Source organism: Portunus trituberculatus, chromosome 41 (genome assembly GCF_017591435.1).
Source record: "Portunus trituberculatus isolate SZX2019 chromosome 41, ASM1759143v1, whole genome shotgun sequence".
NCBI classification, from domain to species: Eukaryota; Metazoa; Arthropoda; class Malacostraca; order Decapoda; family Portunidae; genus Portunus; species Portunus trituberculatus.
Window position 1 is genome coordinate 26,428,421 of NC_059295.1, and position 22,307 is coordinate 26,450,727.

The window sequence follows — 22,307 nt, forward strand, 5'->3', positions numbered from 1 at the left end:
AAATCAGAATTGATATGCAAAAAGAATGGAGATCGGGGATTGTCCAGAATTTGAATGTTATTAAGGATGTATGATAAAGATAAGATACGATAAAAGAAAAGATAGAAGGTTTAGAGCAACAAGTGTGATAAATTGATGGATCACAAAAAAGAATCACTGACATGCTCTGAACATCACCTTTTCTATACTAAACACCATCTTTTCCTCACTGAAACACAAGTGTCTTAGGCAACAGACAGTAACCTATTTTCTGTTCTCTTCTACTTCCTATATCTTGATTTTCAGTCCAAAGCTACATAGTGTGTCTATATGTGGAGCCCCTAGACTTGTCCTCGTACCCATACTCTTGAATCTTCCGAATTCTCCACCATCTGACTACGACTACAGATTCACCCAAGCTAAATTAACGTTTGCTGTCTACCTCTTATCTGTGTAACTCCTCTGACTTAAGAATTCTTTGACAACTTAACCCAAATAGGAGCACATTCAGACTCATACCTTTTACGGAGATCTCTATTCTTGGAGACTTTTTTGCCTTTCCTCTCCCATTACTTTGGTAACTTCCATGTCCTAGAGCAACAGGTGGGCACCATACTCATATTTCTGTCCGTATTGGAGATATGCTCAACATTCCTGACTTTATCCTAACCTCAAATCCTTCTGCTTGCGCTGTCATCCTGTCTTATCTGTTAGGCTCCTCCAATCGCAATCAATTATCTATATCTTCTCCTGTCGCTCAAATACTTTGTGATGATTCTCTAAAAGCGTAGGTGCCTCTGGCGTTTCGTCTCTGTCAGTTATTTTTGGGGCATTACTCTGATTTTCCTTGCAGTTATTATTGGTTTTGTGTCCGAAACCCGTGCCTGTGTTCTGAGCGAGTAACAAATGCGACAGTTACTCAAGCCAAACGTTCCAAAGCGTTGTTTTGAAGGATTAGAATATTTGCCAATAATCCCTTCTTATGTTAAACTCGTCAATTCCTTGCCTGCTTCTATATTTACTTCTTATAATCTTAACTCATTCAAGACGGAGTTTTGAAGAGACCTATCCTCTCATTATCTATGACCATACTTAACTTTGTTTAGGAATCGACAGTGCTTTTTGCTGACCATTGGCCACTGGAATCCAACATATTAAAAAATAATAGAAAAAGATGAACGGGAATAGCTGAATGTGGTAGAAACATGTGCAGGCTAAGTGCTTTATATCTTTGTAGAAAAGAGACTCTTTCCAAAGGCAACAAAAGAGGATGAAAGAATTATCCATTAGATTGTCTAATAGATAAAAGGAACTCTCGTCTCCCTCACATATCATGATGTAATTTTAGTTCTAGAGTGTGTTTGTTTTTAGTCATTTTTACATACAGTATCATTCATATATAGCGTCATGAAATTCTATAAGGGCGTGAAAGCATTCTGTTTTCTCTTTTGTTTCTTTTTCTTTTATGTTCCACCACCATGCTGCTGCAAGAAATGAAGAAGATTAAGTCATCAGGTCACTCCTTACCACAATTCTCACAACACGATGTGGCGCTACTATCTTTGTAGTCATCTTTGAGCAGTCTTGAAGGTAAGATGCTCTCTCTTCCATATATATATATATATATATATATATATATATATATATATATATATATATATATATATATATATATATATATATATATATATATATATATAGTATGAGTGTGTTTGTTATATTTTTACAAAAGTTAAAGTATGCCTCACTAATATAGGCAAGGTTCATATAAATGTGTTGGTATTTCCTGTTTTTTTTTTTTTTTTTTATCATTGAACGATATTGGTAACCTCAATTATTGTATAATCATTTTGTGATATACTTTTACTAAATTTGAATGTCTTGTGAAGAAAAACAAGACTTAACCAAACAGTAAGGAAATCCTCACTAATGATAGCAGTGTCATTGCAGGCCAGTGCAGAGCGGGGATGAAGGGAGGGAGATGTACTTGCTGTTTGTCAGGAATTGCCAGCAGCTGCCGGCACTCACTTTAGGGTGTACCGAACGAGCGGGGCAGAAGGGAGGGAGGTGTACGTGCTGTTTGTCAGGAAGTGCCAGCAGCCGCCACCACTCACTTTAGGGTGTACCGTACGAACACACGATACTTGAATTAATTCTGACTGTGAACCTCTAACTCTGTCCGTCAATAATTGCCTTGCAGCAAATAGTGTGCACTACAGTAAGATGAGTAGGCAGCTGTTGAGTGGCCACAAGGTGGAGCAGGCGAGTGAAGAGGAAGTCAAGAAAATGGAGATGGTTCCTTTCGTTCGTGGGATAGTCCGCATTCTCCCTGAGGGCTGGCTGTATTCCTGGAGCGCGACCAACTTCCTCAACAAGATATACAACATGAAGGTACCCATGTGTTCATTTTTCCTATTCATGGCTTGGTACATGGAGGCTCAATGTTATCGCCGTGTCTTATCTCACAGTTCAGAAGTGATGACGTGATCGTGATGACCTTCCCGAAGTGCGGCACCACCTGGATGCAGGAGATTGTGTGGACCATGCTGCACAACCCCAACCTGGACAACCCCGAGGCAGACGAATCGTTATGGTTACGTTCCCATGAAATCAGGTAGCATATGATTAATTGTTTTATATGTAAAAGGTGTTTGGAAGATCGTTGATGAATAATAAAAAGAAGTGAGTGACATAACAGAACCTTACGAACACCACTGTTAATAAAGTAAGGGGATAAACTGTGAGGAAGCACCACGACAGCAATAGGACCATAGTCCATTATATCTGAGGTAGAGCAAAAGATAGAAGCCGCGTGAGGATTGTCTGGAAATAAAATCTTTGAGGCAGAAATATTTAAAGCTTTTGTTTAGAAGCGAAATATTTAAAGCAACCACTTGTCCTGTGTCAAAAGCGAATTTACGTATTATATAGTCGGTCTGAGGTCCAAAATAAATTGACGATAACATATACTCATTACCTTGATTTTCAGCATGGATATGCATATGGATATTGAGCATTTCAAAGGGAAGTTGTGGCATCCGATTATGGAGAAGTTTGAAAAGATGTGTCCTGGTGGAAGAATAGAGGACGGAGTGTGTCTGCAGATTCTCGAGGCCAGCCCAGGTCCTCGCGTCATGAAATGCCACTATCCGTTCTCTCTGTTGCCGCCTGACATGCTTCAGTCGGCCAAGGTTAGATCCTCACTGTCTTATCTTTGTATTAAGTCAAAATATCATATTTTCAACATAGTTCAGGTGCATTTTTCTTCTGGTCACTTTTGAAAAAGAAATGGTTATATGACAATTATGAAGTTATTATAATTAATCAGTTGAAAAGTGAAGATTTAAGGTTTTTCTCCTCTTCCACTTTTTTTCCCGAAATTAATCTTTTAGTAAACCATGTATCATTGTTAGGCATTGATGTTTACTTTTTTGTGTTTGTGTTTTTTTTTTATGTGAAGAATATGCCACTTTGTAACGCAAGTTGGACCCAATATTTGATTATGTGCCAAACGGTATTGGGGTAATTTCATAACTAACTCGTCTCATCCTCAGATCCATCTAGCCTTTATGCATTTCAATAAGAAAACTTTTGTGATCTTATCTTCTATAAAACTGGTGCAGCTACTACTACTATTGCTATCACTACTACTACTACTACTACTACTACTACTACTACTACTACTACTACTACTACTACTACTACTACTACTACTACTACTACTACTACTACTAAACTACAACAGCTACTACGACTACTACTACTACTACTACTACTACTACTACTACTAAAACTACAGCAGCTACTACGACTACTACTACTACTACTACTACTACTACTACTACTACTACTACAACTACAACTACTACTACTACTAATAATAATAATGATAATAATAATAATAATAATAATAATAATAATAATAATGATCATGATAATAATAATAATAATAATAATAATAATAATAATAATAATAATAATAATAATAATAATAATAATAATAATAATAATAATAGTAATAATAATAATAATAAAAATTCTCTTAATATCAATAATACTTCTATTATTATTACGTTACTAGGACACACTATTACTACACAGCACCATTGCAAAATACTCAGTAGCGTATTCATGCTGAAAGATTGATTTGCCGCAGGTCGTGTACGTGACCAGGAATCCGAAGGACATGATGGTCTCCTTTTACTGGTTCTGGAAGGAGTCTAACAGTTTTCAATATCGTGGAAACTTCGAAAATTGCATCAGACAACTCATGACTGGATCAAGTGAGTGCTCAGGATTTGTTGTGTTGTGTCATTCCCCTTGCAATATGGGTCATTCTTGCCAACACGTGTGTGTATTGTGATAACTTTAGACAGAAAGAAATCTTTCAGTACCTTGGCAGCTGGGCAGGTGTGATAGACGTGGCCTTTAGGCATACGATGTTCTCTAAACAATATTGCAAGCAAACTGACGTTCCTTATTTGACATAATATGTATTTTTTTTCTTCCATATCACAAACTCTAGCGTTATTTACACCGTATTGGCCACACGTGAAGGAGGCTTGGCAGAAGAGGCACCACTCAAACGTGCACTTCGTCTTTTACGAAGACCTGAAAGCTGACACCATGCTGGAGCTAAAGAAGCTGAACGATTTCTTAGGAACACGACTGAGCGAGGAGAAACTTGAGGCAGTGAGTATCTGGCGAGACTGTTCCAAGGTCAGTTGTGTGTGTGTGTGTGTGTGTGTGTGTGTGTGTGTGTGTGTGTGTGTGTGTGTGTGTGTGTGTGTGTGGATGGGTGGGCGTGTGTTTGTGGATGAGTGGGCGTATGTTTGTGTGTTTGAATGAGTGCCTATCTGCGAACAGTTTGGTGTGGTGACAATCCATCCAAGTTATGAAGTGGGTTTCCAGCCTCGTAATCAAAGGAAAGGCCAATGGCCTCTACGCGTGTGTCGACCCTAAAGATTTGAACAGAGCAACGGAACGGCCTTACCACCGATTCCATATATTGGTCTAGAATCCGACATGACATCAAAGACAGAATCAACGCTTGTCAACCCTGTCAATTCACGATTGCACTGAGCTGACACCGGATCATCAGCACCTACTGTCGCAGTGGTCATGGCAGGAAGTCAGTACTGAACTGTTTTATTATGATAACCAAAATTACATTATAATTGTTGATCACTATTCATCATATTTAATTGTTTATAGGTTACCAGGAACCTGTAACCATAAGATCATCCAAGAAAGTGATGAGATTATTTGTAGAACAAGGCTTGCTGACAGCCTTCTATTCCGACAACGGACCACAGTTTGACAGCCGTGAATTCGCCAACTTTTCAAAGAACTTCGAGCTCCAACACGTCACATCTTGCCGGTACATTCCAGAAGCAACAGTATAGCAGAGAAGCATGTACGCATTGTGAAGGATTTATTGAAGAGAAATAATAACCTCGCCACATTCTATAGAGGATTACCCACTCTCAGAAGCACGCTCCTCGATGCACACTGGATGCATTTTTTTTCTTTTTTTTTTTTTTTACGTAGGGAAGAGGGCCAGCCAAGGGCACAAGCGACGCACGCTACCTTATCCTTCTTTGGTATGGTTATATCCATGACGCAGGCGTGATTTGTGCACTGTTTACTGATCTTATAGTTAACTCCTGTTTCTTCGCCAGGTGGCGCAACACACTTCCTTCTCTTCTATGAGCAAAGCCGGTGTCAACCAAATAAAAAAAGTCTACGGTGAAAGGAAGTCGAAAAAGACATCATTTTTCCGCAAAGGTCAGTAGAATTGGTGTATTGGTATTTCTCAGTTTCTGTTTTGACATACATGTACGTGTATCTTTGCTTCACACCTGGTGTAAAGAAACTTCATTTCACAGGAATTACTGGTGACTGGAAAAACCACTTCTCACCTGAACTCCAGGAGGAGGTGGACAGATGGATCGAGAAAAATGTATCAGGCACCGACATTAGTCTGAGATGGGCTCTGTGGCAGTGAGGTATGTCCTGCTGCTGCTTCCTAACAGTGAGTGTAGGCAGAAATGTTCATTAGTGACGTGTTATGGAAATTACATATACAACCACTAATTTTGCATTCCCAAATGTATACATAAACAGACTGAAGCTGGATGCTTTGCTAATATGACCATGAAAAGCAACAGACAGAAAGAAATTCATTGTGTGTGTGCGTGTGCGTGTGCGTGCGGATGTGGGTGTGCGTGTTTTTGTGGGTGTACGGGTGCGTGTGCGTGTACGTGAGCGTGTGCGGATGTGTAGGTGTGCGTGTGTGTCTGCGTGTGTGCGTGTGTCCGTGTCCGTGTCAGTGTATGTGTGTGTTTATTTTGTGTTGTGTGTCTTTTTTTATGTGTGGTGTGTGTGTGTGTGTGTGTGTGTGTGTGTGTGTGTGTGTGTGTGTGTGTGTGTGTGTGTGTGTGTGTGTGTGTGTGTGTGTGTGTGTGTGTGTGTGTGTGTGTGTGTGTGTGTGTGTGTGTGTGTGTGTGTGTGTTTTTTTGTGATTTTTTTTTGTGTATGTGTGTGTTTTTGTGTGTGTTTTTTTTCTGTTTTTAACTTGAAACTTCACGTTTCATCTCTTGCTAAAACAGTTTCTATGAAGTTAGACGTTATGGGGCGTCTCTGCCAGTTTTTCTATTCCCTCCAATAGCTTACTCTGTACAAGGGCCTTATCCGCCCCTGTATGGAGTATTCTTCGTATGTTTTACTAGATAGGGTGGAATCAAAAGCTTTTCGTCGCATCAACTCCCCTTGTTACAAGACCCATGTTCACCTGTGGCCTAACTTATAGCAGCGTCGTAGACATTATTATCCCGCCAACTTCAAAGGTGAAAATAATATCAAGGACTGAATGAATAGCATCACCCATATTTTGTCAACTTTACACTCCTTAAAAGTTGTTATGGGTAGTGACAGGACGAGGAGAATGTTACTCCGGGTCTACAATCGTGCCTCGCTTCACATCCATCTAAAAGCCAGACAGGCAGCTTATAACATTATCTCTGCCTAACAGTATACCTAATAAAATACCAAGGAAAATCCTAATCTTAGAGAAAGAAGAGAAAGTTAGAAAATAAGATAGAGTCGCATATCATAACGAGGTTATCTCAGGTACACTCAGGTCGGTGGTGGAGTTCAAATTAAACCGCTGCCGCCTTCCGTGGCGCGCAGGTTCAACTCTATCAATCAGAAAGGGGACACACAATAGATGGATCAGGTGACAACACACAAAGATACTATTGGTCACGGCTCTGGGTGAGAGAACTCCTATTCCTTTTACATATCATGCAGTTTGATTGGGGCAGGCATCACCAGCCATGTCACATGGGTTCACATTTTAAATGTTTTTGGTTTCTGCCCTTGAAAGCTCCCCACGGTTGGTGGGTGTCGAGGAAGCTCTTGCTTCTTCGCCTCCCGACCCATGAAATATTCCCGAACAAGGCTTATTATTAACACTAGACCCCACGTGTCTTGGCTTGTGAAAGAAAAGGAAATTAGTATAGTACCTAACTTACACATAAACATGCTACAAAAAAAATATATAAGTGGGGAAGGCCACCATGACACCCTCCTCTGACTGACTGTCTTCAGCTTCCTTCTCTTATATGTTGCATCTCTTTCTATCCTTTATCGCTACTTTCATGCTAACTGTTCTACAGATCTTGCTGATTGCATGCCTCCTCCTCCTGCGGCCTCGCTGCACAAGGCTTTCTTCTTCTTCTTCCTCCTGTTCTGTCCAGCTCTCTAACCTAAGAGTTTTTTTTTTTTTTTTTATACCATGTGGGCTTTTCACGGGAATTTATGGGCTAAAGGAGATACCTTTTTGGGGTACCTCCTATCTCAAAGCTCACCCGCTAGGAAACCGTTGCCCCGAGTGAGGAAGCCCAGCCTACACTCAGACCGTGGACAGGATTCGAACCCGTGCGCTTAGAGACCCCTCGGACCCCAAAGCACGCATGGTTCCACTGTACCACGGCGGTTAACCAGTACTCTCCATCATTCATACTGGTAAACTCTGAAACTCACTATCTGCTTCTGTATTTCCGTCTTTCTACGACTTGACTTCTTTCAAGAGGGAGGTATCAAGACATTTGCTCCCTAAATTTGGCTAACTCTGTACTCATCATTTAGAGAAGCAGCACTCATGTGGGCCTTTTCTTTAGCATTGTGTTGCCCTTGACTGGCCTTCTCTTCTGCATAGAAAGAAGGTGCATATGTGTTGTCACAGACCTCTCATTACCTGTTACCTCGTACTGGGGTTATTATATTAAAGTTTACTTTTCCAGGTTCAAGGGCCCTCAGAAAACAACAATGTTACTAGTTAGTAAGAATTTATTTACACAATTTACATGAACGCAATCTGGACTGCCAGAACACTAATGAATGGACTTAAGATTAAATTAAGCAAGGACAAATAAAACAGAAGAACAGGATCACGAGTATTACTTAACCATAGAAAACAAAATGGAAAACAAACCAAAATGATATTGCTACAAGGGCTCATCAACCAGTTAAGCCAGACCTAATCAAATATCAATAACACATGAAAATATTACACCAAGATTTCACTCAATAAAAGGAAATTGCTTACCAATCAGTTAAAACAGATGCCACAAATATCCAAACATTATAGAAATAATAACACCAAAAAGTTTTCACCAAAAATAGAAATAAGGAATTGGCACAAAAGAATCACATAAAGATATATGCATAAAACACGAAACAAAAACAGATAAACAGAAAGATTCGTCCCAGATATACACAACCCAAGAGTTCATTAAACTTAACCAAAGGCAAACCCAAAACTCAACACCTCCCCTCCCACTTAGTTAGTTAGTTAGTTAGTTAAATGCCACAGCTGTGAAAGGAATGAAAACAAATCTCGAAGGGTAAAAATACACGAAGCAATCAAAATCCCAAGTACAAATACAAACACACAAAAAAAACTGGTTAGACAAAAAAAAAAATGAAAAGAAAACTACCCTTCTTCCCCACCACAAGCTTATATAAAAGTGACACTGGGCCTAAGCTTCCAATACACTCCACAATATCAAATATGAACCTTACATACCTACAATAACAATAAACAATAAACCTTAACATAGCTCCACACTTACCTACCCTCACATGTACCACGTGGGTTATTCTCCATAACAAAGAAACTATAAGAATATTTAATAAAACCTTTTGTGTTGCACCATGAAAGCAAAGCCGAATACGCCCGTAGTGTCCTTACATAATAACAAATACCCAAAACTTTGACATATCTTATATTTGCATAGTTCCCCAAGTGGGAAAAATAATGAAAATAATAAACAATAGAAAATAAGGAAAATCTGTCCTGCATCTTGCAAAACCAAGCAGCAATCCTGTCTTGCTTTCCCCGCTTACAACCTGTAAGATACCCAGGGTTTCTTCTCACACGCTGGCTTTCAAATATTCCATCTTTCAAACTAAACGTTCCTTAAACGCTAAAACTTAAACTAACCATAAAATACATATATACAATTTTATATGAGTGACCGGCGTATGGCATTCCCCCGGAATGCGAAGCCAGTGGGCGGCGGGTGAGCGGGTGACCTACCCCCTCCGACTGTCCTGCTCTGACCGGTCTCCCTCTACCCAAATTAGCTCTCCCTAGGAACACGTGGAGGACAAAAGAACCGGGAAAGGGTAGAACAAAGTCACCTCCGTAACAGTGTATATGTGTATATGTGTGTGTGCGCATTAGGCAAGGACAAAAATAGCCATGAGATAAGACAATAAGATTCAGGAGAAAAAAAACGTGTGTGGAATTATGAACGATGGTCTGGTAAAAGATACGAACAAAAAAATAAAACACTTGAAATACTTATTTGGATTGGAGAACTACGAGTGTAAGGTGTCCCTCTTGCCCCTGACTGTGCATTCAAGCAGCTTCTCACCGCCCTAACTCTCACACCACCACGACACCACATATCCTTTACTCCAACAATGTTCTTTTTGGAAAGCTTTACCAGATCATTGAGCTCCAAAGTCACACTTCTGCCCTGCTCAATGCCCTGAGTCATCATGATATCTTGGCTTTTTCTTCTGTTGACGTCCACATGTTTTATATCTCTGACACGTGTGACGAATTGCAAATACTTGGTTTTTCCATAGCAAGAACTGCTTATCATCACCACAATAGCACTTATTAAATAGACTCTCAACAGATGAAATAGAAGCACTCATTACTCAAACAGACGCACACACACACACACACACACACACACACACACACACACACACCAGGTAGCCTCAGTGGTTAGAGCGCTGGCTTCACAAGCCAGAGGACCGGGGTTCGATTCCCCGGCCGGGTGGAGATATTTTGGTGTGTCTCCTTTCACGTGTAGCCCCTGTTCACCTAGCAGTGAGTAGGTACGGGATGTAAATCGAGGAGTTGTGACCTTGTTGTCCCGGTGTGTGGTGTGTGCCTGGTCTCAGGCCTATCCGAAGATCGGAAATAATGAGATCTGAGCTCGTTCCGTAGGGTAACGTCTGGCTGTCTCGTCAGAGACTGCAGCAGATCAAACAGTGAAACACACACACACACACACACACATACAAACGCGCGCGCGTCACTCATCGTCGCAATGATGTATTTGTAGTTATCTTCTATCGCGATTTTTACGTTGTTATTCTAATATTGTTAACTATAATCCTCCTATCCTTCTGTGTCCTCGCTTCAGTCCATCTCTCTAATGCAAGACTTAACTAGTATTCCTAATCATTTACGTTTTTACAGTTGAACTCAGGATGAGGAAGTTTTCAAGGCACTTATCCTCTAAGCTTCGATAATCCATCTTGAGTTCTTTGTGTACATTAGTATTTTTTGGGGGGGCTCTTTTTTTCGTTATCGCTATAGCCAGTGACCCTTATATGTAATAAGTAAGCACTTGACATGTTATCTATCCTACATGTACCTCATTATTTTTAAGTACCCTTTGAAAGAATTCATTCACCATAAGTTGCACCATGCATTCAGATTCATTATGACTGATGTACAGCATCATGTATTTCGTCGTTCTTAATGATGTCCTTGTATTACAGGCAAGACAGGAGATTGGAAAAACCACTTTACGCCAGAACAACAAAAAACATTGGATGAATGGATCAAGAAAAACCTGGTGTTATAACAATAAATGTATATAACAAGTGAAGACAATCTTTAAGAGACTTTTGGATTTTAAGCAATTTAACACCGATTAGAAATGTATTCTTTTAAACATTTTTCGAACATCGTGTTGATTGCGATTTAACTGCTCCTACCCATCATCTATCAACTTTCATACCCAGCTGTTCAAACCAGTGGGGACCAAATATGTTGTAGTGAAATTGTATGTCATTTAATCATTTGCTGATTGTACAATTTCAATTGTATTAAAAGACATCTTCGAGACATCTCGATGTTTCCTACTCTCAAAAATCACACCTACATGATTCCTGAGAAGACAAAGTCACTTTGACTACCTGTGTCTTTTCTTCATCTTGTAAGAATCCCAAATCATAGAAATCAGAATTAACATTACAAAAAGAATGTAGAAAAAGGATTGTAGAGAATTGGAATATTATTAAGAAGTGTATAACATAGATGAGATATATTAAAAAAAAAAGGTAGAATTCTTGAGCAATGAGTCTGCTAGAATGAAAGATCACAAAAGAAATCAATGGCAGACTCATTTTCTCTTCACTATTTTTTGTAGGACATCCGTCCTAAAATCTAATTTTAAATCCAGAACACGCACGTCTCTTTTACTAAACTCTATATTTACCTCACTGAGACACAGTTATCTGAGGCAGCTGACAGTAACCTCTTTTCTGTTATCTCTTATTTTCTATACGCTCATTTTCACTCCAAAGTTGTATGTTCTGTGTATGTATTGAACGCCTAGATCTGTTCTCGTGCACACTATCTTGAATCTTCAGAATTTTCCACCAATTGTCAACGACTACAGAGTCACTCAAACTAAATTTTATTCATCTCTGCAGTCTACCTCTTCCTCTGTGTAACTCCTCTAAGTATAAAGAATTCTTTGGCTACTGAATCCAAGAGCAACAAAAAATAAATAAAGGCCCACTTAATTGCCTCCCTTTTAAATTAAGTTAAGTCATAGGAAGTTTGAAATGCAGAAACAGGCAGGGAGTTTCATAGAGAAAGGTATGAATGATTGAGAGTACTGGTTAACTCTTACATTAGTGAGTTGGACAGATTTGGGGTGAGGAGTAGGGGGGGCATGCAATTAAATTGGCAAGATCAGAAGAGCAGTTAGCAAATAGCGGTAGAGGATAGCAAGAGATGCAACATTCTAACAGTGGGAAAGAATCTGAAGACAGTCAGTTAGAGGAGGGGGAATTTATAAGACGAAAAGCTTTCGATTCCACTCTATCTAATAGCATGTGAAGAGGCCCTTGTAAAGAGTTGGCAGTTGGGGATTTGAGAAAAACTGGTGAAGACTCCTCAGAACGCCTTGCTTCATGGAAGCTGTTCTAGCAAGAGGGGAAATGAGAAATTTCGTGTTTAGATTACGAATAAAGGACAGACCGAGAATATTCAGTGTAGAATAGGGTTGAGTTTCAGTAATGAAAAGAGGATAGTTTCTGGAATGTTGTGTCGAGTTAATAGATTGAGGAATTAAGCTTTTGAGACATTGAAAACTAATAAGTTTTCTTTGCCCCAATAAGAATTCTTACAAAGATCATAAGCCAGGCGTTCCGTGGCGTCCCTGCGTGATCTGTCTACTTCAGGAACGGTTGGTCGTCTCTGAACGGACGTGGAAAGATATAGGGAAGTATTACCAGCTTAGGAGTGGATAGAGAAAGAAATTTGTTAAGATCATTAATTATTAATAGGAAGAGAGTCGATGACAGGACAGAACCCTAATGAACACCACTGTTAATAGATATAAGAGTAGAATAATGATTGTTTACCGCAGCAGCAATAGGACGGTCGTAGAGGAAACTTAAAGTTTCAGAGAGATGGATAGGAACAGTAGGAAGGTAGTTTAGAGATCAAAGCTTTGTGCCAGACTCTATCAAAAGTTTTGATATGTCTAATGCAACACCAAAAGATTCATCGTACTCTCTAAGAGGATGACCAAGACTCAGTAAGGAAAGCCAAAAGATCATCAGTAGAGGGACCTTGACGGAAGCAGTACTGGCGATCAGATGGAAGTCTGTCAAGTGACAGATGTTTAAGAATGTTTCTTATGAGGAAAGATTCAAGACTTTAGACAACCAAGATATTGAAGCTATCGGGATATAGTTTGAGGGATTAGAACGGTCATCCTATTTAGGAACAGGCCGAACGTGGAGATGGATCGAAACGTTGCGAAAGTCCATCAGAACATCGGACAGCACTAGCCGCTCAAGAAAGAGAATTGATAAGACAAATCGAAAAAATCCAGAAGCTGAACAATACAGAGATTGGCATGTCTTTCAATCTCGCCTGTCTAAAAGAGAATATATATATTTAAATAAATCAATAAAAAATAAATAAATATATATATATATATATATATATATATATATATATATATATATATATATATATATATATATATATATATATATATATATATATATATATATATATATATATATATATATATATATATATATATATATATATATATATATATATATATATATATATATATATATATATATATATATATATATATATATATATATATATATATATATATATATATATATATATATATATATATATATTACGGTCATTTGCAGAGTTGATCAATTTGCAAGATCCCTTTTCGTTTTTTAAAATGATCAAAATGTCAGCCATTATGCAAATTGCCCAAGTAATCAGTGTTTAAAATTACCACGGCCTTAGTCATTTTGCAAAATGACCTTCGCCAAACAGCTAATGGTGACTATGCAAAAATGTACAAACACTCAAATTGTTGTCTCATGCAGATACAAGTGTTTTGAAAAAGGTTCATTTTAATTGTAAGTACTGGTTAAAGGTATGCATTTTATTTATTCAGCATTAAAAGAATTATATTAAACATTACAAGTATACTATAATATTGAAAGAACCGTAATTTACCTTGAGAATGACTTGAATAATGATCATAATCAGCATTGTCAAACTTGTTTGAACAAGAGACACTGCATTTGCATCTACCATTGCATAGTATTTTGTCTTTGAAGCATTTGCAGCGTCTGTTCAGACATGACTGGGTGTATCCATACTTACTGATCCCTTGCCCATGTGCCTTCAAATCTGCAATAGCCATTTCTCGCAGATTTACTTCCTGATCCTTTGTTACTTTTTCAAGTGACATGAATTTTTTAGTACATATGTACTGATTACGGATGCACAACCTTCAGACATTAATGTGATTTACGTAACTTATATTAAATGCAAGTGCCGGCGTTCTGCAAGTAATGTCTATTGTTATGTTATTATTGTAATGCTCCCATCACAACCCATCCTTTATCTATATTATGTATCCCTCTATTATTTCAATGTTTATATTATAATATGTTTGTATCTTGTAATTCGTGTGTGCATTGTAATTTACATATAAATTTCGTAGGAATTCTAGAGAGTTCGACGACGTCACTCCTTTGTGGAGAAACCTTCATGTCGGAAGCAATGAAATTAAATCGCGCGCGCCGTTTTTTAAAGTTCCAAGCGCTTAACTAATAAGAGCGTAGATGACCATATGTGGTGTTGGGCTTCCCTCTTGCCGAGTGAGGAGCCCACGCAGCAGACTCGAGCGAAACGCAGTGCTGAACACTACCACTGCCACCGCATTTCCTCCTCTTAATTGAGTATTCCTTGTTGCTAGGACTGTCTCTTCGGCGCTGTTGTGGCCACTGTGTTTAGTCAGCAAATTTGGTGTATGGTTTTATCCCTATATTATTGAGATATTATCTTGAAGCAGCGTGTGGAAGCTTGCTCAGTTTTGCTGTGTTTATCAGTGAACTATCTTGGGTGTTGACAGTTAATATATGGCCTTGATGTGATGGTGATTTATCTATTAGTGTGTGAATCAGCTATAGGAGTGGATACGTGTTTGGTGTGGTTATTTATTTCATTTTGATAAGGTCTGTCTATGTTTATTTGTTTATTTAGTTATTTTTTCTTATATCTAGTAATCAATACGCACCCGGGCAGCCTAATTATTTAATCTCTCTGTGTTGATCTGTTATTTTTCTTATATATGTAATCGTGCTGCTGAAGAGAATGACGTCAAGTGTGTGGTTCTTATTTCATAATAATTCAGCTGTGACTATACCTACTGTCTGATTCATTTCTATTTTGAAGTGATATATCTTACGATTGTCTTCATGTTACTTTTCTGGATGTAGCTGTAATTACTTTAACTGTCAACGAACTTTAACTTATCCCCTCATAGTGATCAAGCTTAACTTCTGCTCCATTTGTGGCTAAATAAATCTTGTTAAAAGCTTCCTTTCCGTGAACCTTCTCCCCAGTAATTTTCAGTTTCTCTTACGTCTTTGAGTTAACCCTTAAAGGTGTATACCGAGTACTATTGTCTTGTTTCATTACGCACACTTTTGTGAAGAAAAATCAAATTCAATCAAACAGTAAGGAAATCTTCACTAATGATAGCAGCATCATTGCAGTACAGTGCAGAGCGGGGCAGAAGGGAGGAAGGTGTTCGTGCTGTTTGTCAGAAAGTGCCAGCAGCCGCCGCCACTCACTTTAGGCGAACACACTATACTTGTAATAATTTTGACTGTGAACCTCTAACTCTATCCGTCAATAATTGCCTTGCAGCAAATAGTGTGCACTACAGTAAGATGAGTAGGCAGCTGTTGAGTGGCCACAAGGTGGAACAGGCGAGTGAAGAGGAAGTCAAGAAAATGGAGATGGTTCCTTTCGTTCGTGGGATAGTCCGCATTCTCCCTGAGGGCTGGCTGTATCCCTGGAGCGCGACTATCTTCCTCGACAAGATATACAACATGAAGGTACCCATGTGTTCATCTTTCCTCTTCATGGCTTGGTAGATGGAGGCGCAATATTATCGCGGTGTCTTATCTCACAGTTCAGAAGTGACGACGTGATCGTGATGACGTTCCCGAAGTGCGGCACCACCTGGATGCAGGAGATTGTGTGGACCATGCTGCACAACCCCAACCTGGACAACCCCGAGGCAGACGAATCAATATGGTCGCGTTCCCATGAAATCAGGTAACGTATAATTAGTTGTTTTATACTGTATTGCTATAGAAGATGTCACTCCTTAAATAAAATTTAAAAAAAGGAGAAGAATTCTCCAAATTTACAGAATTCGTCGATAAGTATTATGAAACCTTCATGTCAAGTTATAGGAAAGAGTAACAACAGCAACACATAGCTAGTTCCAAAGTTACCCAGAGAAAGGGATGAATGGCTGTTAATTATGTGGACAGAAAGCAGAGACCATAGGAGTAGTTTGAGAAGAACCACCTAGTGTTTGTTGCTTCACTCAGGTAACAAACATGAGGTGTACCTTAAATAGTTTATAGTATATCTGTAAGCTATTTTCACGCTGGGTGGTAACCTTACAACCAACCCCACCCTGTGGGTGGTTGGCCTCTCCAGGGTGTGAGGTCATAAAACTTTGCCCGAGCTATTCTCTACATTCCTCCTTCTTTTCTCTATTTTCTATTTCATAGGAGTGGGTTTGCAGAGATTCCACAGTCGTGCATCCGACCTTCAGTCTCTGTGCCACTTCTCCTCCCTCTGGTTGATGCGACCCAGAACTTTTTTTTTTTTTTTTTCTTCTTTCCCTTTCTTTCTCGCAATCCCACGTTGTGTAGGCAGGACAAAGGGATGAATGGTGGCAGCGATTTTTTCCTTCTTTTCTTTTGCCACTGCTACTGTCAGGTCCCCCATGTAATTGGCGACCTGGGGGTATACCATAATAATTGCCTTGCCTGGTGTTGCGGCTCCTCCAGGTGGACCTTTTATTCCGCTGTGTTTTCTCTTTTTTATGGAGTTTCATTTTTATTTAATTTTCCTCATTACCCTTAGTGGTGATGTTCACCCTAATCCCGGTCCTCGTAATAACTGTTGTAAGGCCTTATACATTAATATTCGGGGCCTAAAGGCCAACTTGCAAGACGTTGCAGTTGCGTCCTCCAAATATGATATAATTTTTGTTCAGAGACTCTTGTTTCGAGCTTCAGGCATGTTTCTGAGATTCTGATTCCTAATTTCAAGAGGCCTCTTCTTCTGAGGCGTGATTCTATCCCTAGAGCTCGGGGGATGTGTATATACTTACGTCCAGCATGCAGCGCTTCACGCATTACCAAATTTGAGTGTGGCTGTCATGAAATGATGCTGGTTAAAATTTGCAGTCGTTTTAATAACTACTATATCTTCTCTGTATATAGAAATCCCGATCTTGATGATTCTATTTATGACTGTTTGCTAAATTCTATGGCATCTATTCAAGAATCAGACCCTAAAGCTTCCTTTGTTTTTGTTGGTGATGTTAATGCACATCATCAGGATTGGTTGAACTCCGTTTCTCAAACAAATCAACATGGTCGGGCTGCTCTAGATTTTAGTAACCTCACCGGTTGTGAGCAGATCGTTCATAGCCCAACTCACGTCTCGGGTAATTGCCTTGATCTTCTTTTACAGACGCCCCCTCTGCAGTAACTTTGCAGGTCGTCCCTCCCCTTGGTAGCACAGACCACTCTGGCTTGTCTTTCAATATTCAAACTTCATTTCCTATTCCGGACGAGCCAATATCGCGGAAAGTATTTCTAAAGTCACGAGCCAATTGGACTGGTGTCATTGCCGATTTTAACAACATTGTATGGCGGGAAATTTTACATTCTGATAGTCCAATTGATTCCCTTAACAGTGTTTTACTTAACATTAGTGAAAGAAGAATTCCTTCTAAAATAATTCGAAGTCGTCGCAAGGACAGTGCCTGGTTTAATGATGACTGCAGGCGTGCTCAGCGTGGAAAACAGGTTGCTTATTGTGAATGGTCCCGACTGCGTTCACCTGAATCATGGGAAAATTACGTTCGTCTGCGTTTATTTGCCCAACGTACATATTCTAGCGCACAGGATGAGTACAATGAACACCTTAAAAATGTTCTGATTGGCACCTCCCAACCACACTCATGGTGGTCAGCTTTAAAGCAATCACTCTTTGGTGTGGACTCAAGTTTACCTCCTCTGTCATGTACTGACGGTTCAATCTGCCATAATTCTAAGGACAAAGCCAATCTTTTAGCTTCCGTTTTAACTCGAAACAAAGTGATGAAGAGTTTGATCTGCCGCCGTCTTGTCCCCAGGACATTAAATTACACTCCATTGCCTTTAAGTCCTCCGAAATCTTAAGATATCTTAATGAGTTAGACTCATTCGGGGGTTGTGATCCTTTGGGTTTTCTGCCTCTTTTTTACAAAAAGATTGCTTCTCCTCTCGCTCCAAAATTGGCAGTTATTTTTAGAGCTCTTTTTCGTAAGGGTTCTTTTCCGGTATGCTGGCGTACTGCAAATGTTACCCCTATTCCAAAGGGATCTTCATCCTCCATTCACCCCGGTGACTATAGACCCATTTCCATAACCCCGGTGTTATCTAAGATTTTTGAGCGCCTGCTGGCCAAGCGTCTCAATCGTTTTTTAGATATTAATAATTTGTTGCCATCTAGTCAGTTTGGTTTTAGAAAAGGTCTCAGTACTTCTGATGCTCTCGTTTGCATAACGCACGACATGCAAGCTGCCCTTGATGCTGGTCATGAATCTAGAGTAATTTCACTTGATTTTAGTTCTGCATTTGATCGTGTTAATCATAGAGCCCTTTTATCGAAAGTTAGATCTATTGGTATTGGTGGCCGCGTCCATCAAGTTCTGTCAGAGTTCCTAACGAGTCGAAGGCAGCGTGTGACTGTTGATGGCTGCCTTAGTTCTTTTAGTCCAGTTGTATCCGGTGTTCCGCAGGGAAGTGTTCTGGGACCTCTTCTTTTATTATTTATACATCTGACATGTGGTGTGGGATTGAATCTAATATGGTTGCTTATGCTGATGACACCACTATATATGCGACAATTCCTTCCCCACAGGATAGGCAGAGAGTCGCTAATGTACTCACTCAAGATGTTTCAAGGATTCTGTCATGGTGTGATCGGTGGGGTATGAAACTGAACCCGAGTAAATCCCATAGTATGGTTATTAGCAGATCAAGGACACCTTTCCCAGTTCACCCTGATATTGTTGTCAACGAAGTACCTATTCCTAATTGTTCGTCTCTGAAGTTACTCGGAGTCACCCTTGATCCCAAACTTACTTTTGAGTTGCACTTGCGTTCACTTGCATCATCAGTCTCATGTAAAGTTGGTTTGTTACGCAAATGTAGGCGGATATATTCCTCTGATGATATTGTAAGAAATTGCTTTTACTCTTTCATACTGCCTCATTTTGAATATTGTCACTCTGTGTGGATCTCTGCAGCAGAGTCTCACTTAAAGCTTTTAGATAGAGCATTCAACCAGATTAAATTTCTTCTTCCTAATCTTGAGATTAATCTTCGGCATCGTCGTTTGGTTGGATCATTGTCCTATTTCTTCAAAATCATGTCTAATTCCAACCACCCGTTGCATTGTCATTTGCCTGCCCTTCACTACCAGCACGTGCTACAAGACAATCCTTGATCATGAATGACCGTTCCTTGTCTGTGAATCGATGTAATACTTCACAATTTTCCCGGTGTTTTATCCCAGTATCTGCTAGACTCTGGAATACAATTCCCAACGAGATTGTTAATTCTAGTAACATTGAAGCATTTAAAAACGTGTGAATACCTTTCTTCTCTCTGAACTCACTACCTCTTAGATCTCTACCAATCTTCCTATTCTGTTGTTCATTCCTGTTACTTCCTTTCACTTATCGGTGAGGTGCCGCCCACTGGGCCTTTGGGTTTATGCAGTTATGCTTTCCAGTGGGTCGCCTTCATTGACCTCATAATAATAATAATAAGGTATTTCTACACTTTTTCAAAACTAATCTTTTTCTTTTTTGCAGATCATGTACATTCTGTAAGCATTGATGTTTCTTTGTTTATTTATTTTATGTGACGAATATATAATTTTTGTAAGAAGAGTTGGACACGTATTTGTTGTGCTAAGCGGCATTTGCGTAATATCAGGATAAACTTTTCTCATCCTTTTGTGCCAAAATTCATTTAAACATAACATTTTTTACCTAATCTGTTGGAAGACTACTGGTGCTGCTACTACTACTACTACTATTACTACTAAATTATACTACCACTACCACTACCATTCCTACCACTACCACTACTACCACTACCACTACCACTACTACTAATAATAATAATGATAATAATACTAATACTAATACTAATACTAATACTAATACTGCTACTACTACTAGAGTTCTAGAGGACGAGCGCATCAGTCTGTGCTGAGATAGTGACTCAGTGTTAACGAGAAGAGAGATAGCGCCCATTATTTCCAAGTTGTTTGATTGTGTTAGTTCTCCTGTTCTCGAGGCCACCGATCAAAAGGTTTTAGATGTGGAGATTCAGTTATGCTACATGACCTCGGAGGTGTAGGCATCGAATCTCAGGTGTGCAGGCTGAGTTCTGTAAAAGAATTTTATCACCTGAGTCGGCTGTGTGCAGTCCACTACTACTGCTACTACTACTACTGTAGCGATGACCGTACAGATTGGTAGTGGGTAGCGAGTAGCGAGTGGTAAGGCACAGAAGTGTCACAGATAAATGAATTTTGCTAACTCCGCAACGTAGGGTCACCCATGGACAAGAGATCAAAACTAATAGGCTTAATACATGTATTCAATTACACCAGACAACAACACAGTGCCTAAGGCATCCTCCCACAACACTCACACTGGCTTTACGTAACCCTCGGTTTTTACAGCCGAATGCTGTGCCCTATTGGTTGGGCCAAGGCGGCTTCCATCAGGAAGTTACACTCAATAGAACCCCACACTCAACCTATCACCTAAAGACTTTAGGCCATTGCACACTTTTGGCGTTCCCTTCGGATCACTGTTCCATCCTCCATGGAATCCTCTGGAAAAGGACATAATACATGTTAGCCTTTTATTAGACTACAACATTATTATTATGGTTCCAGAGTTATAAGCACACTTGCTAAGTATGGACAGATCTAGATCCTGGTGTAACACAATGCCTGGTAATAAGAGGGCTGAACACTGGGTGTATGTAGCTGCCAGGAAAGTTAAGGCTAACATGGCAGACCTTCCTTGGTTCCCTCTGCTCCATGAGTGTGGCAACTGACCTGCCAGCTAGGTTCCTTCGCGGAACTAATACGGACGCAGTTCAAATGCGGATCCTAGTGGTGTTAAAGATTTTTCAGCAGCGACTCATTAAGCTTGAATCGTTATACTTCTGCTACTGATATTACTAATAATAATGATAATAATACGTATTAGTGACAATAGTAATAATAATAATAATAATAATAATAATAATAATAATAAAATTAAGAAAAATTGTAATAATAATTATAATAATAATTTTAACAATAAAAATAAGAATTTTAACAATAACAATAATAATAATGATAATAGTATTATTAATTATAATAATATACGGTTTATTAGAATTGCGGTATATAACTTCTGAAAATATACATGGAGAAATGGGAGGAACCTCAAGAATGGTATACTCGCATCATGGTGGGTATCGCACTGTGGTGGTATCGTTTGGTGCGTGGTTTCCTCAAGGGCATAACCGCGTTGTGGTGCCGTGTGTGGCACGGACCGAGCGAGGTGCGTCAGGGGGGGAGCAGGTGGCGTAGGCGTGGATGAAGCAGCAGACTCCTCCCCAGTTTCTCCAGGGCCTCTCGATGTTTGGTAGACAGCCTTGGCAGACTCAGGATGCTCATGGCGTGGTTTGACCACACGACCACAAGATCTTGGAAATGTAATTCACAGCTGGAGTCACAGGCCTGAACCAGCCTCTTCCAGGAGTCATCTGTGAGTTTCTGTAAGTTTTTCTGTGAGTAATTGGCGTTGGCATGGCCGAGGATGTCCCTGCACGCTCTCTTTTGCACATTCTCCAGCTGCTGCTGCTGTTGAGTGGAGCTGAGAGAGGAGGACCATGAGTCTGGGGAGGATGAAGGTGAGATACAGCCCCCTTAATTCTTCAGCCGGTTTCCCGAGAGACTTGAGTCTGCGCAATATGTACAGTCTATAGGCCGCTGACCTGACTGTGGTAATGATATGCATGCTACTTCCACGTCAGCTCGTCGTCCACCGTGACACCGAAAAGCTTGG

The 22,307-nt window shown here is 39.6% G+C and overlaps 2 protein-coding genes across 6 annotated transcripts in view; both read left to right on the forward strand.

Annotated features, from left to right (window-relative positions):
- The first annotated feature begins 20 nt into the window (after window positions 1-20).
- On the forward strand, window positions 21-11,419 carry LOC123516614 (sulfotransferase family cytosolic 1B member 1-like). Of its 5 annotated transcripts, none has more exons than XM_045276172.1 (9): window positions 21-1,569; window positions 2,180-2,370; window positions 2,448-2,593; window positions 2,969-3,170; window positions 4,121-4,262; window positions 4,505-4,671; window positions 5,661-5,766; window positions 5,868-6,013; window positions 11,071-11,419. In XM_045276172.1, the coding sequence occupies exons 2-8, from the start codon at window positions 2,203-2,205 to the stop codon at window positions 5,984-5,986; spliced, it is 1,050 nt and encodes a 349-aa protein (XP_045132107.1). In that variant the 5' UTR covers window positions 21-1,569; window positions 2,180-2,202; the 3' UTR covers window positions 5,987-6,013; window positions 11,071-11,419. The 5 variants fall into 5 exon arrangements, with proteins under 5 accessions (XP_045132107.1, XP_045132106.1, XP_045132110.1 ...); XM_045276171.1 differs by having other exon boundaries at window positions 5,868-5,987; XM_045276175.1 differs by having other exon boundaries at window positions 4,136-4,262; window positions 5,868-5,987.
- Window positions 11,420-14,061: 2,642 nt separating this feature from the next.
- The window catches only part of LOC123516694 (sulfotransferase 1C4-like), an 11,142-nt gene continuing 2,896 nt past the window's right edge, over window positions 14,062-22,307 (forward strand). The window contains exons 1-4 of the mRNA XM_045276297.1: window positions 14,062-15,984; window positions 16,062-16,207; window positions 21,174-21,298; window positions 21,966-22,017. Coding sequence (XP_045132232.1) covers window positions 15,619-15,984; window positions 16,062-16,207; window positions 21,174-21,298; window positions 21,966-22,017 — 689 coding nt within the window. The 5' untranslated portion in view covers window positions 14,062-15,618. The remainder of the gene's footprint in view (window positions 15,985-16,061; window positions 16,208-21,173; window positions 21,299-21,965; window positions 22,018-22,307) is intronic.

Coding starts and splice junctions, on each gene's coding strand:
- LOC123516614 (XM_045276172.1), top strand. CDS start 2,203: ATGAGTAGGCAGCTGTTGAGTGGCCACAAGGTGGAGCAGGCGAGTGAA. Junction 2,371..2,447: donor ACAAGATATACAACATGAAG/GTACCCATGTGT, acceptor CTTATCTCACAG/TTCAGAAGTGATGACGTGAT. Junction 2,594..2,968: donor TTACGTTCCCATGAAATCAG/GTAGCATATGAT, acceptor CTTGATTTTCAG/CATGGATATGCATATGGATA.